This window comes from Octopus sinensis, linkage group LG15 (assembly GCF_006345805.1).
Source record: "Octopus sinensis linkage group LG15, ASM634580v1, whole genome shotgun sequence".
Taxonomy (NCBI): Eukaryota; Metazoa; Mollusca; class Cephalopoda; order Octopoda; family Octopodidae; genus Octopus; species Octopus sinensis.
In genome coordinates this window covers 22,257,519-22,283,388 of record NC_043011.1, presented here as the reverse complement: position 1 = coordinate 22,283,388, position 25,870 = coordinate 22,257,519, and the positions used below count along the sequence as shown (strand labels likewise).

At 36.3% G+C, this 25,870-nt stretch overlaps 2 protein-coding genes across 2 annotated transcripts in view; one reads left to right on the top strand and one right to left on the bottom strand.

Moving 5' to 3' along the window:
- Positions 1 to 13,268, top strand: part of LOC115219633 (HBS1-like protein) — a 101,444-nt gene extending 88,176 nt beyond the window's left edge. Inside the window, exons 13-17 of the mRNA XM_029789785.2 lie at positions 1,587 to 1,682; positions 4,187 to 4,290; positions 8,241 to 8,341; positions 10,307 to 10,451; positions 12,319 to 13,268. Coding sequence (XP_029645645.1) covers positions 1,587 to 1,682; positions 4,187 to 4,290; positions 8,241 to 8,341; positions 10,307 to 10,451; positions 12,319 to 12,339 — 467 coding nt within the window. The 3' untranslated portion in view covers positions 12,340 to 13,268. The remainder of the gene's footprint in view (positions 1 to 1,586; positions 1,683 to 4,186; positions 4,291 to 8,240; positions 8,342 to 10,306; positions 10,452 to 12,318) is intronic.
- Positions 13,269 to 17,874: 4,606 nt separating this feature from the next.
- Positions 17,875 to 25,870, bottom strand: part of LOC115219949 (protein KTI12 homolog) — a 54,575-nt gene continuing 46,579 nt past the window's right edge. Inside the window, exons 5-9 of the mRNA XM_029790252.2 lie at positions 24,801 to 24,880; positions 22,340 to 22,499; positions 21,580 to 21,642; positions 20,406 to 20,474; positions 17,875 to 18,077 (exon numbers count right to left, since the gene is read on the bottom strand). Of these exons, the coding sequence (XP_029646112.1) occupies positions 17,934 to 18,077; positions 20,406 to 20,474; positions 21,580 to 21,642; positions 22,340 to 22,499; positions 24,801 to 24,880 (516 nt within the window). The 3' untranslated portion in view covers positions 17,875 to 17,933. The remainder of the gene's footprint in view (positions 18,078 to 20,405; positions 20,475 to 21,579; positions 21,643 to 22,339; positions 22,500 to 24,800; positions 24,881 to 25,870) is intronic.

Here is a 25,870-nt window from a genome sequence, read left to right as displayed (position 1 = left end):
ACCAATTGTCAAGTAGTGGTGGGTGAACATGCACACGTGCACACAGCAGGCTTCTATACAGTTTCTTATTTCTTTATTGCTCACAAGGGGCTAAACATAGAGGGGACAAACAAGGACAAACAAAGGGATTAAGTCGATTACATTGACCCCAGTGCATAACTGGTACTTAATTTATCGACCCCAAAAGGATGAAAGGCAAAGTCGACCTCAGCAGAATTTGAACTCAGAACATAACGGCAGACGAAATACTGCTAAGCATTTCGCTCGGCGTGCTAACGTTTCTGCCAGCTCGCTGCCTTTCTACACAGTTTCTGTCTCCCAAATTCATTCACAAGGCATTGATTAGACCAGGGCTATAGTAGAGGACACTTGTCCAAGGTGCTATGCAGTGGGAATGAACCTGAAACCATGTAGTTGCAAAGCAAGCTTCTTAACCATAATTTGATTCTTTCTTTTTCTGAATTGAGTTAACTGAGTTTATAATGAAGTCTGTTTGTAAGGATATTACTTCATCTTTGATGTGTTGTTGACATAGTGCTTGATTGATATTCTCTTCATTTGTATTTAGATAATACTCCAAGCATAGCTCATGAATAATGATTGAGAGAATACTGAATAAAATATTGTATAAACAACATATCCAAGATGAAGAAATTGTCTATAAAACAGACCTTTCTAAATCACCAAATGAAGTTTCTTATCTCTTGCATTTTGTTTTGATTCGTTATTGACATGATTAATAACAAACACATTTGATAACTTCCCTAATGATTGCACAGGACTTAAAAATGATGTAATGTCATGCAAGCATACTTGTATATTCAATATACAACATTTTAATCTTTGGTTAATAATAATTTTTTCCAGTGATCAAGTTGACATGCTATATAGTGTAAACATGTATGGTAAACATTCAAACATTACACTGTATAACATGGTTTTTGTCCTTGGCTAGCAACTGTTATTTCCTATTTGCTTACTCCTAGAAAGTATGAAAAATGTATATTTCCTTCAAACTTTGCTTTTGTTACATTTATACAAGCTCCAAAGAATCCCTCTCAACACATGACTATGATGCTCCCCAACTATTCCTGCTCATAATCAGAGATGCACATATTGTCAGTCACTAAGGGACATGCTCAAGTGGTTACGGTCAAGCAACTGATCAACAAATCTGTGGTATTGAGCAGAATATTTGCTATAATATTTTACTTCTGCAACTCAATGCTGAATCTGTCTGAAATGTAATAGAAAATAGGTCAGTTTAAAACCATTGATATCCAGGTTACAAAAGCAAAGTTTGAAAGGAATAGTATTACTTTCCTTTGATTTCAAGATAGACACAAATAGGAAATAACACCTACTGACCAAAGACAAAGCAGTATATAAATTTTGTCATATGGTGTTATTACAATCTTACCAAATTCTGCATTTCACATTGAATTTTTAGTCCTCGAAAGTCATCTTAGTGTATAAGTCGACCTACATCTTTTGGCTGTAAATTTTGATCTGAAAAATTTGACTTGTATGCTGGAAAATATGGTTATCTTTTATAAATGAGAGGTTTTCTAAATTCTGTTTTCTAGGTATCACTCTGAATGATGAACCAAAGCAATGTGCCTTTGCAGGTGACCACATCATACTTACTCTAGTTGGTATTGATATGAATAATGTTTCAGTTGGTGAGTATCATTTGATTGTTCTCTTTGTATTCAGTCATTCCTATCAAGCCCTTTATGGTATCGTAGTGGTAGAATTTGCTGAAACAGAGCTCCTGTGGAAGAATTTCTACAATAGCTTGGACTTCTATGCTTATTTTAATTCAGTTCAGTCTAACAAACAAAACATTCAGTAATTATGTAGTGCATATATCAGCTGAGAGCAATAATTAGTATCTACCCATTATTTCTATTTTGGAGTTTTGGGACGTCTTGTGAGACCATGGAACTGCACCTTGAAAGTTCTTCTTGAAAGTTCCTCATGCATGCAAGTCTTCTCTTTCTGCAATACTAATGTCCAAAACAAAGGCAAAAGCCAGTACAACTTGGTGCTAGTTTATTATCATATGTTGCTGTCAGAACGCAAAGAGCCAGAACAGATGCCACAAGATATCTTGTCTGATGCTCTAATACTTCCTCCAAAACATCTCCATGGACCACTACTTTATTTCTTCTTCTTTCTTCTTAAATCCCTAGCTGGCAATTGGAGTAGGGAGACTGTCCTCAACCAATATACTGTTGTAGGTACCATTTGATGATAACTATATATATATATATATATATATTGTGTGTGTGTGCATGCATGTGTGTGTATGTATGTATTTATGTGTATATATTTGTATGTATATATGTGTATATATATGTAGATGTATGTATATATATATATATTGCTGAGGCCCCCTTTGGTCATGACTGACCATGGGATTGCACCTAGAATGTTACCCTCCTAGGCACAAGTCCGGGCAAGGTTGTTTATGGAAGACCAGCAGTTGCCCATGCATACCGGCCTCCCCTCTCCACATCACCAATGTTATCCAAGGGAAAGGTAAAGGCCAATACAGCTTGGCAGCTGTGACATCACAACTCATTTCTACAGCTGAGTGAACTGGAGTAACGTGAAATAAAGTGTCTTGCTCAAGAACACAACATGCAGCCTGGTCCAGGATTCAAACTCACAACCTCACAATTGTAAGCCCAACACTCTAACCACTGAGCCATGCGCCTTCACTATATATATATATAAATAAAAAAACAGGATAATTTTATAACTTTGTTAAGCCGAAGAGCAAAAGTAAAAATAGGACTGCAGCTGGAACTGCTCAGGTCACACCGAGGCAAAAGGAGAAATAAATTGAAAGGTGTAATGAATAAACATTCCAATCGGTCAAAACAACTTTATATCATTCTCAAATTATCAAAAATTGAATATGAATTATATTAAAATAATAGGGCACTCAATGGTAAAACCCAATAGTATAAAATATAAACATATGCACGAATAAAAGGTGATAAAACCTAAAATATGGTCTTTTTTTGAAGTCAGTGTTGTGTTGTGTTGACAGACATGCACTTAAAATTCCTGTTTTTAATCAAAACTTGCTAGTTACTAAGGTGACAACACTACCTATTTATCTGTCTTTCTGACACACACACTCTTTCTCTCTCTCACTCAACAGCTTTTCTCCTCCCTTTCCCTCTCTCTACACAGATGTTGTTATGAACAGACAGATAGAGATCAGCTTCTCTTTTATAATGAGATTAATAAATACTAATTAGAATAGATCAAGAGAATCCATTTGGCTTTTCTTGTTGAGAACACAACAACTTCTCTGGTGATATGATAAAATGCATCTTCTGTAAAGTGTATGGTGATAGGAAGAGTATCTAACCATAGAAACCAACCCCAAAATGAAATATAACATTTATGAACTAATGGTTCCCAATATGTCCTGACTCAACCATGATGAACCATCCATCTCATATCAAAATAACATCTTTAGCCAAACAGTATAAAGACATGCAGAAATAGATACATGCAAGTTCACACTTATACACCCACACATGAGCATGCACACACACACACACATGGCAGGCTTCTGTATAGTTTTTGCCTATCAAAAAAATATCAATCATGAGGTATTTGGTCAGTATTAGAGCAAAGTAGAAGATATTTGCTCAAAGTGTGACTCAGTTAAACAGACTCCAAAACCCACATGGTTGCAAAGCAAACCCAGTCATCCTGCTTCTAGAGTTTTATGTATGATTATATTTACATTATTGTTATATTTGGGGATAGTCATATTTTTGTCCAAATATGACCATTTTGAGATTGGACTAAACAGAGCAGGAGGAGACACATGAGATGGAGAGTTGCTGAAGAGGTCACAGGAGGTGTGGCGAAAGATTTCAGATGGAGGACACTAAAATATGAACAATAATAAAGCTGAAGTGAAGATCAAGTATATAGTATGTGTGGTTATTTGGCAAAAAAAAAAAATTACTAAAGGTGGTGCTCCAGAATGGCTGCAGTCAAATGACTGAAACAAATAAAAGTAAGTAAAAAAAAAAAAAAGTATCCCCCAAATATAACAATATCTGTTGCAACACACAATTTCACATATATTTACATTATTAATTTTTATCTCAAAATGTATATTTTAAAATAATATATAGTATTTGTTTCTCAGGTAACTTTCTCTGTGATGCCAATAATCCTATGAAGTCAGCGACCAAAATCCGGGCCAAAGTTGTTGTGTTTAATATTGAAGTGCCAATTACTAGGGGTTATCCTGTAAGTACTCTTATAATCATCATCATCATCATCATTATTATTAAGGCAGTGAACTGGCAGAATCTTAGTGGGATTTGAACTCGGAATATAAAGTGCTAGGACACATAGTGTCAGGTATTTTTGCCACTGCTTTAATGGTTCTTCCAGCTAGCCACCAGAATCATTAGCACACTGGACTAAATGCTTAGTAGCATTTTATCCATCTTTACATTCTGAGTTCAAATTCTGCCAAGCTCAACTTTGTCTTATATTCTTTCAAGGTTGGTGAAATAAGTGCCAGTTGAGCACTGGGATTATTGTAAACAACTAACCCCGTCCCCAAAAATTGCAGGCCTTGTGTCTATAATAGAAAGGATTGTTGTTATTAAGACTGCAAGCTGGCACAATCATTACTATACCAGAGAAAATGCTTAACTGCATTTCTCCAGCTTTACATTCTGAGTTCAAACACTATCAAGGTTGACTTTGCCTTTCATCTTCTTGGGATCAGTAAATAAGTACCAGTGAAGTACGACAGTCGATGTATTCAACTATCCCCAAATTTCAAGGCTTGTGCCTATATCAGAAAGGCATGTTGTTGTTGCTTGAATATTATTTACAATTCTATATTTGTGGTAGGATACCAATAATACTTCCTTTACGGCATAGATTGGCACTACCAACTGTGATTCTCTGGACTCCATTATTAATTTCTATAATTCAACAAAAGTGATTTTCCACAATGCCACAAATCTACAGACTTGTAGGAGAAGGGTTTAATCAACTGAATCAACCCCAGTATATGTTTTATATTTCATTTCATTGACCTCCCCAAGACACTCAATATGACCAAATAGTCTGAGCTGGTGCTGAGAATCCAACTGTGTTGATGGTTCATGTTAGTTTGATTATATGTCACATGGTCAAGGCAGATAAGGAGGTATCTTAGAAAGATAGGGACCGACTGGGACTCTGCTCGACAGATCGCACGGGAGGACCTGGGAATATACCAAGAAATGGTGAATGCAGCAAAGCACCAATGGTGCATACCCCCCCCCCCACATCTGACCTGACCTGACACTCAATATCATCATCAACAACAGCATTTAATTGCCATTATGCATGTTGACATGGGTTGGATGGTTTTTATAGGATCCATTGAACTGCCACACCACTTCCGGCTTCAGTGTCAGCTTTGGCATGGTTCCTATTGCTGGATGTCCTTCATTCAATCTGTTGCACTGCAATTTTTACCAGCTCAGCACCAATTAATAAGTCAATGAAATTAAAGTGACCCTGTGGTCATGAATGTTGGCTAATGATCAAAAGAATAAAATCACAAATACATGCAGCTGAAATGGAGTTTCTCTGAAGGATCTCCAGAATAATATTACTTGACAGGGTACATAACTACTTCTCTACATCTTACATGCAATCAAATATAGTATTCTTCAAGTTCCACATCTTTCTTAATAGTGATAAAATAGAAGAAGGAGAGAAGTATAGCAGTTCTATATCTTAAAGTTCCTTATTAGACGTATTATTTAACCTGCTATTTTTAATTCGGTTTTCTTGCTTGTCCTCATCTTTGGCCATGAATGTTGTACCAAATGAGTACAATTATGAACACAAGTGGCCAAAATGGAATTCTTCCAAAGAATCTCTGGAAAAACTGTGAAGAGAACAGCTACTTCTAATGTTCCATTAATCCACTTAGTGTTATCTTTCCCTGTAGAACCTTATTTTTATTCCTGAGCAGGAAAAACATTACCCATGGCCTGTAGGAATGTGTCACACATTGGTAAAAGAATATTTTTTTCTGTTCTTTTGCTGGTTTCCATCTTTAGGCAGTGGCCATGCTTTGAAGGTTTTTAGTTGATTATTTCGCCCCCAATTCTGGTGCTTATTTTATAGATCTCTCACACAGTTTCCATGTACCAAATTTCAATCACAAGGTTTTGGTCAACTTAAGGCTATGGTAGAAGATACTTGCCCAAGATGCCACACAGTTGAATTGAACCCTGGACCAAGTAGTTATGAAGCAAACTTCTTAATCACACAGCCATGCCTGCACTCATAAATGGGTGAGACTGTTGCATTTAATGTGAATCATGAAGTATTTGAGGTTAGCAATTTATTAAGAACGTATGGAAATGATATATATTATCATCATAGCTAACATCCTCATCATTTAATATCTGCTTTACCATCCTCGCATGAGACCGATAGGTCTTCTCTAGCCCCATGTCTTGACCCTTTTTACAGTCCTTTATCATCCCCATTTGTGAGGTTCAACCTCTTAAGATCAGTTTTCACCACTTCTTCCCATGTCTTCCTCAGTTTTCTTCTTCCACAGAGCTTTTCCATTCAAATTATTTGGCATTCCTTCACCCAAATGCAATCCTCCATATATTCATCATGTTCTAACAAGCTTGGTCTTTTCTTTTGCACACTACATCTGATTTTCCCCATACTCAATTTTTCTCTCAACCTATCTGTGTTCCATCTTTCATTCACACTAACATTACATATCCAATAGAGCTTGCTTGCCTTATTTCTTTCCATCCTTTACATTCAAAACTTATGTTTTTGCTATCCTGCAACATCACATTGTTTACACCAACATCGTACAATCCACCTTTCATTTGGAGAGAGAATTCTTTATTACCAACCGAAATAGTACCTTTCCTGAACTTTCCCACTCCATCTGTATTCTGGCTACTATACTCACAAAACACCCACCTTCATTGCTGATTAGGCCATTTAGGTAAGGGAAGCTATCAACTATTTGTTGGGAGCATTCTAGACATTTGAAGATATACATTTCATGGGTGTTTAAACTGCTATTCCTGTGCATCTGCTGCTTACAAAACCTTCTCTGTCAGTCTGCCTGTGATCCCACTGTACATCTCATGCACTGATGGTTAACATTGAATACACCATGAAATTCCTCTACACTCTTTTTATGCTTATCAAACCTGACCACTTCTCAAAGGCAATAAAGTCTTGTCTCCTTCTTTGCTGACCAAGACTTTTGCTTGTATTTGGTTTACTTTTTGACCTTTCCATTTCAGGCTTTGCTTCTACATTTGGATTTTCCTCTCTAGATATTCAGCAGATTCAGGTATGAGAACTAGGTCCTCAACATACAGAGTACCCCTTGACAGCTGGCTTCAAGGTCCTCTGTTATGACCTTGAGAAGAACTATATTAAACAGGAGGGGCTAAGAACTAAACCTTCTACACTAAATTTCTCACAGGACTTGTCAACTCTCATCTTACTGATTGTGTTTCTGTATATGGCTTGCACAACTCTCACAAACCATTCAATTTTGCCTTGTTTTCTTAGAAAGTACCAGACTACAGATAGAGCATGGTACTCTGTCAACAAATGCTAAGTATAGTAGCTTGTGCTTTGATAAGAATTTCTCATGAAATTGTTTCACTAGAATGAGAGTATCAGTGGGACTTTGTCATAGCACAAACTCAAATAACACTCTGTCTAAACTAATTCTCTTCAGAATTAGTTCTACTCTTTATGTGACATTCATAATTTGGTCAATCAATTTGATGTCTCTATAATTGATTCTTTTTAAAGCATTCTTTTTCTTTCATAACAGTCCATGCTGATATCGCTGTTAGTCATTGAGTATGACACTTCTCTATACTATCTTAATAACTAGCTGAACACTTTCAGGATCCTAGTAAATACTACTGACATCAACTTCAATAGCTGGTCCCTCTGTTGGGTTAAGGGCTCTCTCTCTCTCTCATAGTCTTTTCATTTAGCAACCTCTTCTTATAAGATTTTCATTCCTCTTCTTTTTTGGCATCAACGAGGGCAAGTGTGCTTCTATAATTCCAAAATCCTTTTCCCCAATATCATTTTCTTTTACATTGAAGCACTACTTCAACAATAGTGGCTATTAAAATCTCATATACAACTTCAACATACTGATTTTACTGTTTCAGAGTGTATTCCATTACCAGTCAACAACAGAACCTGTTCTTTGGAAACGATTAATTTGTCAAATTCATAAAAGTACAGGAGAAATCATCAAGAACCGGCCTAAGTAAGTTGGATAATTTTTTTCAAATCAATTTCTTTAATTGCTTTTATTTAATTGTTCAGAGTTATTTTTCTTTTATGTGTCAAAAAATTTCTTTAGTAACATGCTTACTTTCAACTCTAAATTGGATCAGTGGCTCTGTCACTTTACAACATCTGAAACAGCTAACTTTAGCTGAGCTGTTAAACAATTATGAAACCACTTTTCTCGTTTCCATTTAATGGGTAGCAATGATAAATAAGAAATATAGAAGCTGAATAGTGTGCTAATTTTCTTGAATTCTTTTTATTTTTTTATATTTAACCTTTTAGCATTTAAACTGGCCATATCTGGCTCAAATTGTCTACCTGCCATATCCAGCCTCTCACACCTAGTCTATAATGTCATTCTAACCTTTTAACATTTAAACCAGCCATATCTGGCCCAAATATTTTATTTGTTTTATGTTTAAACTGACCAGATCTGGCCTCTTACACCTACCCTACAATATCAGTTTTAAAATATACAATCGCATCATCAAAATCTCAGAGCTACAAGATACTCTTTTACTTGTTTAAGTCATTTGATTGTGGCCATGCTGGAGCATCACCTTTAGTCAACCCCAGAACTTATTCTTTGTAAGCCTAGTACGTATTCTATCACCCTCTTTTGCTGAACCGCTAAGTTACGGGGATGTAAACACACCAGCATCAGTTGTCAAGCGATGTTGGGGGACAAACACAGACACACATACATATATATATATACATATATACAACGGGCTTCTTTCAGTTCCCATCTACCAAATCCACTCACAAGGCTTTGGTTGGCCCGAGGCTATAGTAGAAGACACTTGCCCAAGATGCCACGCAGTGGGACTGAACCCGGAACCATGTGATTGGTAAGCAAGCTACTTACCACACAGCCACTCCTATGCCTATAAAGATAATGCATGATTAATACAAACACTGTGAATAAATATGAATTCGCTTAACAGAGTAATCTGAATGCTTTAAGGGCTAAAAATAAACAATCACATCACTGAAATCTTGAAGCTTCAAGATAATGCACGATTGATTGAAAACAATGTAACTAAGCATTATATTTGACAGAATTATCTGAATGATAAAGGGTTAATTTGTCAATTTCTGAAAGGAGCTCATTATTTGATAATATAGTGTGAAGGTACATTTCATCAAATAATATGCTTAAAAACTCCATTTATTCTTTTACTTGTTTCTGTCATTTGACTGTGGCCATGCTGGGGCACCGCCTTTAGTCGAGCAAATCGACCCCAGGACTTATTCTTTGTAAGCCTAGTATTTATTCTATCGGTCTCTTATGCCGAACCACTAAGTTACAGGGACGTAAACACACCAGCATCGGTTGTCAAGCGATGTTGGAGGGACAAACACAGACATACACACACACATACATATATATATATACATATATACGACGGGCTTCTTTCAGTTTCCGTCAACCAAATCCACTCACAAGGCTTTGGTCGGCCCGAGGCTATAGTAGAAGACACTTGCCCAAGGTGCCACGCAGTGAAACTGAACCCGGGACCATGTGGTTCGTAAGCAAGCTACTTACCACACAGCCACTCCTACGCCATACTTAAAAATCAGTACCTTTCTTGTTATAACTCAGATATCTCCATATGGTCATCAACCCACAAGAGATATCAACTAAATCCCTCCCAAATCACACCCTGTCATCTCAAAAAAAAGAAACAGACATCATAACGCAATTCTAAGATCCAATATGTCTGAACAAAAAATGGGATGGTCGTGGCTGGAATGCTTTTGATAAGATATGTTTTTGATACTGGATCATAACTGATTTGGCACTAAATTACAATACTTTGTTGTTTGGTTAAACAAAGGAAAAGTTGTGTTCTCAACTCAACTTTATATGTAATTGCATTCTCCTTTTATTCTTTCTTTTCTAAAAATCTATATTTTCCATTGCCTATTCATACAGGTGTCTTAGTAAAAACAGCAGTGCTGTAGTAGAACTAGAATTTGAACGTCCATTATGTATTGAATTGTATAAAGAATTCAAGGAACTTGGGCGTTTCATGATACGCTATAGTGGACATACTATTGCAGCTGGTCTGGTTGAAGAGGTAAACTAACTTTCTTAAGGTATTTCCTGTATAAACCCCAAGATTTCATATTACTGATCTGTTGCAGGTACAATTATTTTCTATGATTCACATTGCCTAATTAAAAATTCATTTAATTTAAATATGTTTTTGTAGAAACTACAAATTTATGTTACTTTTCAAAGCAATTGACTAGTGACTGTGACAACTTAAGTTCTCATTATATAGCCATATTGTAAATGACACTGCACCTGATTAGCACCCACACTGTTTAGCCTTTATATTCTCAATACACACCTGTTTTCAATTAATGCCATATAGTAACATTTATGATGTACATTATTAAAAAAATGTCCAACAGTTCCAGGTTTCAGCTATATATTTGTAACAGATATATGTTACTGATAGCAGATTATTTAAACTTTGCGGAACAGTGCGATAGCCACCAACTGTATCAACAGAAGGAAAAAAAAGTTATTTCTTACAGATTTTATTTTTTTGAGTTTGTTGTTAGGAACAGTACACCAAAGCTGTAACATTTTGCTGTTTTGAAGTGATAGAGGATGCTAGTAATGACACAGCTTGCACACTTTTGGTAGTATTTGAGTCATTTGTAGAGGCTAAGAAGATATAGGCATGCTAGAAAGAGAATGATGTGATGTGACTAAAAACAAAAACAAACTGCCCTAAAATTTTCAGAGAACATGCTCCCTCAGAAGAGGTACTGAATGAAAGAGAGGATACACCTTTGGCAAAGATGCCAAGTGAAAGAAGAGGAGTTCTATATTTATATATGTTAGAAATCAAGATGTAAGTCAGAGAACAAAAGAAAGTGAATGGGCTTATCTCTGTTGAACAGAATTTAATCTAAGATTTTAAGTTAAACAATAAGATTTATCTAAGTATGACAGTTGGCTCTCATAAATTTCTAAGCACTAAAGCCAAGAACAATAGAAAGGAGCTAACAGAAAAATCCAGGCTAAGGTTTCAATTCCTGACTAAGAATCCAGAAAACAACCTGCTTCATATTCATTAAACTCTTACTCGTAACAATGCAACAAAGTAGAACAGTTTTATTTTGTGCACACTTTCTTGAGCAAAACCATGCCCAAGAAAATTTCTTTCTCACACGAAACTGATCCAGGAATTGGCTGCAATATTTGAGTATTTTCCTTGACCAAAATATAAAGTAAAAGTTTCATTGTGAAGAAAATATCAGAGCTGAAGATTACTACTTGGATTGGTGCCCTATTCATAAGACACAAGTTCATATCCTATTTATAGATGCTGTATATTGTTACTTGAACCAAGTTACTTTTCTTTCTAAATAAATGTCATTGTAAGTTAAATCAAAATACTTCCACACTGTTTATTTGATATTCAATGTATTCCTATAGCCAACCTGCAGCCAATTATATTTTGTTTTCTTTTTTGGGTGAGAGGGAAACACTCTGGTTCTTAGACAACACAATATTTCTGAAAACCTGCTCAACTTAGCACTTTGAAGACTCAAAAATAAGAGATAAGTTAGTTATGTGAATAAGTTCTTGGACTACTAGTTAAAAAATTGTGAGTTATTATCAGCTGCAGGAGTTTAATTGTTTATTTAATTCTACGATCCTCAATTCATGTAACTGTTGAAGATAACTACCATATCTTAGGAATTGTTAAGTACATTGAGGCTGCACCCAAAGGGGAGATTTAACATCTCATCCATTACAAACTCCATATAGACCATTATCCATCCTTCTATTAAAACAGTTATGTCAAGTAAATTAGAACCAATTCCCATTAATTAATTCCATTACCCTACTAACTACCTTATATTATTGTTTTTTGAATATATATTTTTTTGTTTATGCTGTTTTTTCTTTCTTCTTTTTAACAGATTCTCAATATGAAAACTTAGAACAACCTTGATACATGCAGATTTGAGATTATTACAGGATTCCAAACAGGATATCTTTCTGGCTACTGGACATGACCTGGGCAATACAACAGATTGTACTTTTCTTACAGTCTGTATACTTAACAAAGCATGTGTTGGATTTATTTCTAACATACTGATTACTTCTTTAATATAACTTTTTGTTAAATTCTAAATCAGAAAACTTTTATTCTGAAGCTTAACTTTGGTTTTGGTGCTCAGCTCTGAACGCAGTCTCATCTCCCATTGTTGCCTCTTTATTATTATTTTTTAAGCTATCTGTCTCCTGCGGTAACTTACACTTTCATAATTTTATCACAGATAGGGCTATCAAAAACAATAATTTAGAAATTAAATTGAATTTGCTTTCTTCTTTATGTTCCCGAAGCTGCTATTTTTTAACTGAATGATGCACAAGCTTTTTCCGAAGGTGGTTCACAGAATTCATGAAATAAATATCATGGACCACCAGATATAAATTTCCTTTTAATTGCATCATGCTATACAGCTGGACGTAAAACTCACTGTGGACCACCAAGACTTTGGGTTGGACCACTTGTGGTTCCTTTGGACCATATTGTACATCGCTGTTCTAACTCATTAAAAAAAAACTGTGATATATAGAAACATTATTTTATATAGATTTGGAATAAATTATATATGATTTATAATTTATATTAAAAATATCATTTTGAATTTGAATAAGGCTTAGAATAATTTAAATACACATTGTACATTTTTTTCTTTTAACTTTTTTTCTGAAATAGCTAAATAAAATTTAAGCTGATAATCTTTAGTTATATTAAATAATCTACTAAAGCTAACTAAAACATTTCAAAATTAACTTTGTGCATTGGGATCAAGATAAGCATCATCACTATGGCTTCAATAAATCTAAAGTTGCAAGGTAATTCTTGTCTTTGTTTGTTTTTGTGTTATATCACATTCATTTCCATTGTTTGCTCTGAGCATTTTTTTTTTCCCTTTCTTTTGAGCATTAATTTTTACAGCTAATTATTCTTTCTATTTCTCAACTCTGAAATATAAGTGGAAACTGATGTTAGCAAATGACTTCCCCCTCTCTTCAGACATAAAAGGGAAATATGCTTATACACACAATCAGAGAGAGGAGGGGATGAGTTAAACATTAAATCAGTGATGCAAAAACGTTTCATGCCTCTGAATGCAGATGATGTGCAAAGGTTGGAGAGAAATGAAACTAGCATCCAATTTTGCTGGATGTGTAATGCTTCATCTTCTTCTTAATCCTTTTTACCCCTTGTGGAGCACAGGGCCTCAACAGTTGTCTTCCACTTTTTGCGGTCATTGGCATGTTTCTTGGCTGCTTCCCATGTCAGGCCAGTGTTCCTGAACTCGTCCAAAATGCTCCACTTCCATGTCTGCTTAGGATGTCCTCGCTTCCTTTTCCCCTACGGGTTCCAGTCAAGTGCTTGTCATGGTCACATTTGAGGGCTCTTTCCACAGTGTGTGCCCAATCCATCCCCATTTCCTTCGTCTAATCTGAACATGTATGGGCTCCTCGTTGGCCAGTATTATTAAAATGTTATTTATAACATTTAAGTACAAAGAAATAAGGAAGAAAAAAGAGATAAGAAATGGAAAGAAAGAAAAGAAAAAAGGGAGTGGGTAAAGCAGCAGAAGATGGAGTGGGGGAGGGGTAATGGGCCACATACCCCAGAACAAATGGTATGCTCAACTGCACCTCGTGGTAATGACTGTAATGGCATTGCCACAGAGAATAGCCAGTAACACTCACTGCAGCAGCCACTTCACCATGCAGGGCTCATTTTTCCGACATGCTGCCATTATCCCTATTTTGCAAAGGAAATCAGTGGCACAGAATCTGATAGTGGCCAGTCAGGCCCCTGTATTTATTGATTTTTCTCAGCTCCACATTTCAAGGTGGTGACACCTGGGTTTGCAGCTGATGCCAGTATGCACGGATGATGCAGCACAGCTGAGCTGAAAGATAAACTGGATATAAGAAGAATAAGATGTAGTGTGTAAGAGAGAATTGATCAAATTGCATCTGATGTGTAGCTATGGTTTACATCATGTATAGAATATAGAATTCCCACAAACTCCTTCACTGAATGTTGAGTATGATTGCTTTCCAGAGGCCAGTAGATTTCTTATATTTGTTTCAGTCATTGGACTGCATCCATGTTGTGGCACCACCATGAAAGGTCTAGTTGAGCAAATCAACTCCAATACTTCTAACACCAGTTTTCAAGTAGTGATTGGGGACAAACACATACACACATTGATATATGCATATATATATATATATATATATATATATAAAGTTAATCCAAACAAGAAAACAAAAACAAAAAAACAACAACGCAAGGACGTGGAACAAATAAAGTATTATTGGACGCTCAGGAAAGAAGGGAAGAAGGAGGGTTTGACGTTTCAAGCGCAGCTCTTCGTCGGAAACATAGGAGAAGGAAAGATCCCGAGAAGGGAAGATGGGAAGAAAATCGCTAGTGATACAGACGAGGTCACACATATATATATATGCATTTATGGACAAGGACAACTGCATAAAGAAATGCTGATCTCTGTGGAGAAAACCTTTGGAAGAGGTAAACCCAGGAAGGCATGGGACAAGGTGGTAAAACATGATCTTCAGATGCTGAGTCTTGAGGAGGCAATGACAAGTGATCGAGATCTTTGACAAGTTGCTGTGCTTGAGATGATATGTCAAGCCAAGTGAAATCATAGTCATGACTAGTGCTGGTGACATGTAAAAGGCACCCACTACACTCTTGGAGTGGTTAATGTTAGGAAGGGTATACAGCTGTAGAAACCAAGTTGAATCAGACTGCAGCCTGGTCTGGCTCTCTGGCTTATCAGTTCCAATCAAACTGTCTAACTCATGCCAACATGGAAAACAGGTGCTAAATGATCATGATCATGATGATGTGTATAAATTATTTGAAGTGGTATACATATTTTTATACATTTTATATATTGAGAAAACAAAAGTAGTCAGGATTTGGATAAAAGCTATTTATTTAGTGCTTTCATCCCTTTCAGGGATTTACCATGAATGATTTCTTATAGAAAATTCATACCATTTATATATGTGTGAGTGAGCTGGAAAAAAAAATCTAGAGTTGAATCTCTTTTCTTGAGTTTTGGAAAGAGGATGTTTTGGGAATGTATGAGCATGTGGGTAAGCACCTGTGTGTTGAGTTTTTAAACAAAAGAAAGAAAGGAAGGGGTGTTTATCTGGGATGGCTGAAATTGATGACAAGTCAAAGAGGTCAAATATTTTTTTTATCAATTGCAATAAATTTCTTTTAGTTATTGTATGACTGACAAATTTTTTTGGTCACTTGTCATGTTGCCTAGCTGTAGAAAATAGAATCTATGGAATCATTTGAGAAAGCTTTTAATGTGTGTGTGTATTTAAGCATATGCATATGACAGATTGTAGTGTTGGTTGTTTAAGTGGATTTTTCCAGTTATTTTAGTAACAGTAATGAGAACATAATTAATGATAATATCCCGTGGTAATATGTTTTAGTTTCATCTTTTAGAAAGAATTTTTCATTTTTTATAAATATATATTTTTACAAGTTTGGTACAAATTTTTTTAAAGCCTCCTTTACAGATTAAGAAATGGACTACTAATGTAACTCTGAAATTAAAGACAATTTCTACAGTTTATACAAGATCCATAAAAGCTCAAAAATACAGAGAGCTGTAAGTGAACAGAAGAACCAGTATATAAAAATATTAAGACCCACTGATCTCAAATTGAGATCAAAAATTGTGAGGCCACGACACAACTAAGTCATCTTTTAGATATACTCCTTAAACCCTTATGCCTATTAATACCCAGCTACATATGAGACAAATCAAGTGAAATCGCAATCATGGCTAATGCCAGTGTTGTGTAACAGGCACTCATGCTGGTGGCATGTAAAAGGCACCATTTGAATGTTGGATATGCTGTGCTTGAGAAGACCCATCAAGCCAAGTGAAATCGTAGTTGAGGCTGATGCCAGTATCGCATACCTGGTTACCATGCCAGTGGCATGTAAAAAGCACCATTCAAACTTTGGGCCCCACAGAGGCAGTGACAAATGACTGAGACCTTTGACAATATACTGTGCTTGTAGAAGACCTGTCGAGCCAGGTGAGATCATAGTCATGGCCGATGCCAGTGTTTCGTAACTGACATGTAAAAAGCACTCATTATACTATTGGAGTAGTTGGCATTAGGAAGGGCATTCAACTGTAGAAACCTGGTGCAACTTACCAGTTTTCAGTCAAATCATCCAACCTATGCCAGCATGGAAAATAGACATTGAATGATGATGACATCAAACCTACTATCCCAGAAGGAACTATCTTGACTTGCTAGGTCTTCTCAATCATAGCATATCTCCAAAGGTCTCGGTCTTTGTCATTGCCTCTGTGAGGCCCAACATTCGAAGGTCATGCTTCACCACCTCATCCCATGTCTTCCTGAGTCTACCTCTTCCACAAATTCCTTCCACTGTTAGAGTGTGACACTACTTCACACAGCTGTACTCATCCATATGCAGCACATGACCATACCAGCACAGTCGTCCCTCTTGCACACCACATCTGATGCTTCTTATCTTCAACTTTTCTCTCAGGGCACTTACACTCTGTCGTATATGCACATTGATATTACACATCCAGTGGGCCACACTAGCTTCATTTCTTCCTGTCCTCAGCAGTCACAGCCCATGTTTCACTGCTATGTAGCATGGCTGTTCGCACACATGCATCATACACTCTGAGTGAAAGGCCCTTTGTTACCAGCAGAGTACCATTCCATTTCCATGTGTCACTTTTTTCCATTCACAAGTTTTGCTTGTACTTCACAAATAGTCTTAAGAAACACTCCTTTCCTATGTTATAAGTTTGGGAGCATCATCAGCTGTTCAATGCATCAAATTGAGTTTATAGTTAGAGTTTCCTACTTATATTGTAAAGTATATTGTGTGTTGGGAGAGATCTTAGTCTTAAAACATGTGATCCCTATTTTAAAGATAGTAGGCACATGCAGGGCTGTGTAGTTGTGGGTCCCATCCCACTGCATTACATCCTTATAACTTCTACTACAACCTCAGGCTGCTTTGTGAATAGAATTTAGTGGTTATGTAGTTAAAAAATTCTCTTCACAAGCAAGAGATTTGAAGCTTGTGGCACTTCAGGAAAATGTATGTATGTGTTTGTGCTCACATTTTTGTGTTGACACTATTTGATGTTGTTTGTTTAGGTCCTACATAAACAATAGAACCCACAACTCAGCAGTCAGTTCAACATAGAGGATAATCGAATATAGTAACTTACATGTAAACAAGTAATTATTGGTGGTATCTAGCTGTAAAATACTGCTGTAAGAAATCTCATCCAAAACAAGCCAGTGAGGTAAAAGTAGATGTAAAAGCTATGACAATACATGTCCAGAAACAAACACTCATAAATACGTTAGACTCAAAATCAAAATTATTTTCCATATCTTTATTCAAAAAATAATAAATTTTAAAAATATAAATATATTATTGTCAACTAATATAACTATTAAGATATGATACAAACATACAAGAAAGTTTCTTCGTATCTTCAACAGGATGCATTTTTGTGTAAGTAATAAACTGTCGTCTGTACCGCTGTAGTTCTGATAATGGTAGGTGACGATTAAATACTATCTGGATTGTTAAGGAATTTAATAATCACTATAATATTTAATCTTCAGTAAATAGCAATAACACACAGATCAAAAGAATATGATAATTGCAAGAAAACAATCAAATTATGTAGAGAGAGAGAGACTAGGAAGTAAATAAATTCTGATTAATATGTTCCAGATAAAAATTTTAAAAAGGGACCAACTAAAGAATTCATCTCAGTGTAATTTAAGGCTCTTTTGAATATACTAGAGTGGTTTTCTATTACTTTGTCCAATCACGAGGAAAAATCGAAGCTCTGCAAGTCATCAATTATAAAATACTTCTGCATAAGGTGCTTATTTACAGATACATAAACTAGTCATGTCTTTTTGCAACACAGGTGATGGGAAGTGAAACACTATATTTACGTAATAGTGTCTAAGATATACATCTTTTCTAAAATAATGTCTTCAAAAAAAAAAAAAACACCCTGAGTCCCACAAATTAATTTTGTCCCCAACACTGGATATGTACAGCTGATATTGGGGTGCATCTTTTTTGCTTATGTATCTTTCATGTCATCAAATCTAATACTGACTTTTTAGCAACTGTAGTAGAGAAAGCACTATGAGGTTCAACAAAAGGAAGATTTTAGTCCAATAACATGATTTTTCAGAATAATCTTCAACACAAGTTGAAAACACATAAACATACATCCCATCTTTATATAATTTACCTTCTAAATAGTCTGCAATGGTAAACAACTACACAATGTGTTCTTCCCATAGAGGATGCTGGTTCAGTCAGATTCCATTTTTTTACTAAAACAAATGGATGGATAAGTTTCTTCCCACAAATCCATCATGTACATGCATGTATGTGTGTGTGTGTGTGTGTGCACATGGTACAGGCATGGCTGTGTGGTATTGCAGTTCCCTTTATAACCATGTGGGTTCAAGTTCCATCCCACTGCATGGAACTTTGGCCATGTGTCAAGATTCTTCTAATGTAGCTTTAAGCCTACCAATGTCTTGTGAGTGAAACTGGTAAATAAAAAACAGTATAAAAGTCTATCAGATATATATATATAGGCGCAGGAGTGGCTGTGTGGTAAGTAGCTTGCTTACCAACCACATGGTTCCGGGTTCAGTCCTGCTGCGTGGCATCTTGGGCAAGTGTCTTCTGCTATAGCCTCGGGCCGACCAATGCCTTGTGAGTGGATTTGGTAGACGGAAACTGAAAGAAGCCTGTCGTATATATGTATACATGTGTATGTATGTGTGTATATGTTTGTGTGTCTGTGTTTGTCCCCCTAGCATTGCTTGACAACCGATGCTGGTGTGTTTATGTCCCCGTCACTTAGCGGTTCGGCAAAAGAGACTGATAGAATAAGTACTGGGCTTACAAAGAATAAGTCCCGGGGTTGATTTGCTCGACTAAAGGCGGTGCTCCAGCATGGCCGCAGTCAAATGACTGAAACAAGAGAAAGAGAGAAAGAGATATGCACACACACAGACACTGTGTGTACATGTCTTTGTCCATGGATGTGCTGACATGACTATTTCTGCATCTTCATACTGACACCTTGTAACAAGAATACTGGGTTTACGTTTCCAGTAAATGATACATTTTGTAGCTCAATGATTACAGCATAATGAAGTTCAGCAGAATAAAAATATTTTAACCCTTTAGCATTCAGATTGCTTTATCAACTGTAATGCTTAATTAATCACATTGTTTTTAATTAATAATCTATTATCCCACAACTTTTTTTTGAAGATCTGGTTGTATATATTATTAGAATGATATTGTAGGATAGGTGTGAGAGGCAGGATCTGGCCAGTTTGAACATAAAACAGGTAGAATTTTGGGGCCAGATATGGCCTGTTTAAATGCTAAAGGATTAAATAAATTGATAATGGTTGTTGACAAGGACAGCTTGGTGTATATTATCTTGATAAGTCTCATCCAACACATGCCACTATGGAAAAAGCAGGCAAAAAACAACTATCATATACATTTGTATATGCAAGTGTGTCTATACTAGCATAAACTCCTGGTATTTACTCCCTCCAAAGAGTGTATGTATGTATACTAGTAATGTGTATATAATGTATATAGTGATGTGAATATACTTGTATAAACTCCTTGTGTTATTTAATCTTTAAAAGAAGGTAACTCTCTAAAAGAGAATAGCTCAATAAGTAAACACGGCCATTTAATAAACGAGTATCTAAGTACTGTGATCAATATTACCATGTGGCCATGCAGGCGCACTAACTTCAAAACTCTTGAGGTCATGCTCCAGCTTGGCCACAGTCCACTGACTGAAACCAACAAAAAATGATTAAAACAGAAAAAGGATACTTTCTCTTCCACTCCTGGAATAGTAAATTGATCTCCTGGGACACTCGAACTCTGAGCTTGCATAATTGTCTGATGGAAAAAATAAAAAGAGAACTGCTTAGATTGAATGCAATGATATATACTACAATTAAAATGACATACATCACCATTGTTTAACGTCCGTTTTCCATGCTGGCATGGGTTGGACAGTTTGACTGAGGTCTGGAGAGCCAGCAGCTGCACCCGGCTCCAATTTGATCTGGCAATGTTTCTACAGCTGCATGCTCTTCCTAACGCGAACCATCCTGAGAGTATAGTGGGTGCTTTTTACGTACCACCAGCACAGGAGCAAGTCAGGGAGTACCGGCATCGGCAACATTCAGATGGTGCTCTTTTGTGCCACTGGCACGGGAGCTAGTTAGAGGGTACTGGCATTGGCCACGTTCAGATGGTGCTTTTTATGTGCCCTTGGCATGAGAGCTAGTTAGAGGGTACTGGCATTGGCCACGTTCAGATGGTGCTTTTTATGTGCCACTGGCACGGGAGCTAGTTAGAGGGTACTGGCATTGGCCACATTCAGATGGTGCTTTTTATGTGCCACTGGCACGGGAGCTAGTTAGAGGGTACTGGCATTGGCCACGTTCAGATGGTGCTTTTTATGTGCCACTGGCACGGGAGCTAGTTAGAGGGTACTGGCATTGGCCACATTCAGATGGTGCTTTTTATGTGCCACTGGCACGGGAGCTAGTTAGAGGGTACTGGCATTGGCCACGTTCAGATGGTGCTTTTTATGTGCCACTGGCACGGGAGCTAGTTAGAGGGTACTGGCATTGGCCACATTCAGATGGTGCTTTTTATGTGCCACTGGCACGGGAGCTAGTTAGAGGGTACTGGCATTGGCCACGTTCAGATGGTGCTTTTTATGTGCCACTGGCACGGGAGCTAGTTAGAGGGTACTGGCATTGGCCACGTTCAGATGGTGCTTTTTATGTGCCACCAGCATGGGGGCCAGTCAGGCAGTCCTGGCACTAATCACATTTGGATAGTGCCTTTTATGTGACACCAGTATGGGAGCCAGTCAGTGAGTACTGGCATTGGCCATGTTCGGTTGATGCTTTTTACGTGCCACCAGCACCACAAATAAAATTATATATACCACAAATTATGAACATTAAAAAGTAAAATTTCTACTTACTTTTATTGTAGTATTTGTCACACAATCAAGATCATAGAGAAAATTTGTTGATGACAAAGGTTGCTGAAAAGAAATGAAAAGTGACAATGAAAATATTAATAAACAAACTGAGGGGAAAAAAGTATTTTTCACTATATAGAAATGGGAAGCAAAGATAGAAAAACTAATATTTATAACTGATATAGTATAAAATATTTTCAGTAAATGAGAAATTTGATTTCAACATCAAAAATTCTTATTAGATCTAGACAGTATAACCACATTATTAGATTAAAAATTAACATACTTCAATAAGATCTTTAATAAAAAAAAAAAATAATAATAATAATAATAATAATAATAAAAATTAAAAAGAAAGATTTAACTCTTTTGCTACCACATTTCTGTTGAAAATTATTACCTTTGAAGAGGTTAGTAAAATAACTGTTATTATTAAGCTGGTGCTTGGACTATAAATTAACATAAAATTTCGATGGAAAGTGTACCTCATTCAAGCAAGAGCAGCATCAGGTCGTTTGGTAGCCGAAGAGTTAAATTAGTATGAGAAGAAGAACTAGTAGTAAATGGTGCAAATGTAAGGACACAGAATATGTAAAAGCTTATCATGATTGACTTATAACAGTCACATGTCTGTTGAGTTGAAATAAATAAACACAAAATACAACTACAGACAGGAAAATGCAGAACAAAACAAATTTAATGCAATAGGTTTGGAACAAAGAAGAGGATTGAACAAATTCTTCAATGAATCAAGACTTACTGATTGTGTTGACATATTTGGAGGTGGAGCCTTTCGAGAAAATAGAGCATCTGCAATTTTCTGCTTTGGTAATTCATCTCCTTTTTGAATCACAAATAAAGGACTATCCCATCGAGTCTGAGAACTGGGCATTTCCAAACATTGAGCAAGTTGTTCAAGTCTGAAATTATGTTACATAAAAGATGTTGTATGTATATGTGTGTATATATAATTATTAACATTCTAACAGTAATATTTTCTAGATAATAGATTAGATGAGGAACTCTGCCATAGCTGGTCCCAAGCCTAGTTGAGAAAGGAAGAGAGTAATAGGAGTAAAGTTAACAGCCCTGCACTATCAATATTCTACATCACTATTGCGTGGAGGCGCAATGGCCCAGTGGTTAGGCAGTGAACTCGCAGTCGTACGATCATGGTTTCAATTCCCAGACCGGGCATTGTGAGTGTTTATTGAGCGAAAACACCTAAAGCTCCACGAGGCTCCAGCAGGGGGTGGTGGTGAACCCTGCTGTACTCTTTCAACACAACTTTCTCTCACTCTTTCTTCCTGTTTCTGTTGTACCTGTATTTCAAAGGGCCAGCCTTGCCACACTCTGTGTCACGCTGAATCTCCCCGAGAACTACATTAAGGGTACACGTGTCTGTGGAGTGCTCAGCCACTTGCACGTTAATAAATGAGCTGCAGCGTCACTGGTGCCAAACTGTATTGGGGAGGCTGGTATGCGTGGGCGACTGCTGGTCCTCCATAAACAACCTTGCCCAGACTTGTGCCTTGGAGGCTAACTCTCTAGGTGCAATGCCGTCACAACAACTATTGAAACATCAACAAAGAAGCCTGAGACTGGTCCTGGTAAGGGAGAGGTCTCAGAGACTGCATATGAAGCAACGAACTGAAAGTTGAAAGGGAGAAGCACTGGCAGATGGGAGCTCTTGTTGGCACCCTATGAGAAGGAAGGGAGGTAGATTGATGTAAAGGTCTAAGAGTATTTAGTCATGTCCTTCTACATACAGAACACAAATAATGCAAGCATCGGTTTTGTTATTTATCCATCCAGGGTCTATAAAATAACACCATATATACTGCCATCAAGTCATCACTCCAACTACATATTAATTATTAGTTAATAAAAAGAATACATACAATCAAGATAATTATGTCCTGTAGCCAACAGGATCATTGTGAAATCAGTAAATATTATGTCTTCTATGAAGTGATTTCAGCGAGGATACAATGAAATACTTTCTCAGGTCACTCAGATTACAAATAAAATATTAATCAAGTTAGTCGTTATCATATTAACTCCCACCAGAGAATTATACTGGCTCATCATATCTATTCCCAGGCAGATAAGCTGAGACTGAGAATCATGCTTTGCCAGTTCGACAGCAGAGACAGGACATGAGTGGATGAATTCAATAGGCTTCGTTGATATATATCATCATTGACATTGGCACCATCATCATCACCACCACCATCATCATTGCTTTAATGGCCAGATGCCCCTCCTGTTGTCAACCGAGATTTAGCAGTAGCCCTCAGCAACTATAACTACTACATATCTTATTAACTTACATCAGTCACCACACTGTGAATAGTGCATTCATTTTGCCACAAACACATAAACAGTAAACTATTTCTAGACATATATACACTATCTATGAAAATAATCAACATTTAGAGAAGCTTAGTCTGTGAACTATTTGTAAATCTATCTGAAACTTTAGCAGAATTGGAGAAGAAATTCCAGGTATGGAAGCAAAACCTGGAATCAAAAGGCCTTAAGTTAACCTAACAAAGACCAAAGTTGTTGTTAGTAAGAAAGAAGATAAGACTCTCTTTCCATCAGATAAATGGCTATGCTCAATATGTAGGAAAGGAGTTGGAAGTAAGTCCATTCGCTGCACCCAGTGTAAGCTATGGACACATAAGAGGTGCAGTGGAATCACAAGTAAATTAACAGATAAAGTCGTCTTCGTATGTGGAAGATGTGCAAGAACAATAAGCACTAAGAGCACGTGGGACTTAGATTCTCTCAAATGCCCAGGAGGCTCTCTTGAGGTTGTAGATAATTTCTGTTACCTACGTGACCAAATTAGCAATGGTGGACATCGCAATAAATTGTTGTTGACAAAGAACCGCAGAAATTGTATTCACCTCAATAAATGTCATTGATTGGTTGAAATTGCCGAAATGCAAGAAATTTAACAAGAAATAGCTTACAAACTACAGAATTTTCTCAAGAAAGCCAAGAGAAAAAAATGTTTTATGTAACACATTCTACCAGTATATGAAGTTTAAAAGTGCTTAGTTACAAAGAAATTATTATAAAAATCTGCTGGTCAAAGTGAAAAGATTCCATAATTTATGATAGCAATTAACATTTGTGCCTTATCAACCATTAGGACATAATGCCAGTATATTTCTCAACAAATTACTAAGAATATTAATCACATCACTTACATATCTTCAGAATACTGTTCCGATTCTAGCCTATTCTTGTTCCATTCACTGCACTGTTGCAGGTTAGCTGCACAGTACACCTACATTAAAAAATATCAATAATTAAGAAATGAGTCCACAGTACAAATGGAAACTGTTAAATCAAACTAACAACCAGGAAATTTCATATTAGTCTTTAATCTCCTAATATAATAATGACCATAGTGTTTATATATATATATATATTTGTCCAAATCACACAGTAGGAGTGACTGGTGAAGGGAGAGGAGAGAAAATAGTAATTCAGTGAAGGAAAAGTAGTGAGAGTAACAGCGATGACTGAAAGAGAGTGAGAGAAAGTAATAGCAATGGGAGAGAGGAAGTGGCAAAGAGAGCATCTACTATAATAATACTCTTGTATATTTCTCCATCACAGCATATGAAAGAGAAAGGAAGGGGTGATCCACTGATGGAAGTGGGATGGTAAAAAGTCAACGGTGAAACAAAAATCAAACAGCACTTCAGCTCAGTGTGTGCATGTAAAAGGGAGAAATGTGAATGTTTGTGTGTGTGTGTGTGTGTGTGTGTGTGTGTGTGTACATTTGAGTAAAATATATTTATATATTTGAGTGAGTGTATATGTATTTGTGTATGTTTATTTAGAAAGAGACATAGAAAATAGAATTACAGACACATGCACATTTACACATATATATATATTACATAGAAAAATGCAAACAAGAGAAATAATATCCTTAATATTATAAACCTGGAAAAGTACAAGACAAGTTATTACACTTGGTAAAGTTCAGGACAAGTTATTACATCTGGTAAAGTACACGAAGAAGAAAATTTTTACTTAAAATATTGCAGCTGAGGATAAAATTTTAAATTAAATATTTAGATTTAGAAAATATTAGCTTTTATTAAAGCTAAAAATTTTATTACAAGTTATTACTTTTATTTGTTATTACTTGTTACTTCTATTAAAAATTTAAAATAACTCAAAATATTTTTTGCACTTAATTTGCTTGAGTTATTGCCTAAGTTATTGCCAAGTCTTCACATTTTTAGTCTTGACCCAATGCTTA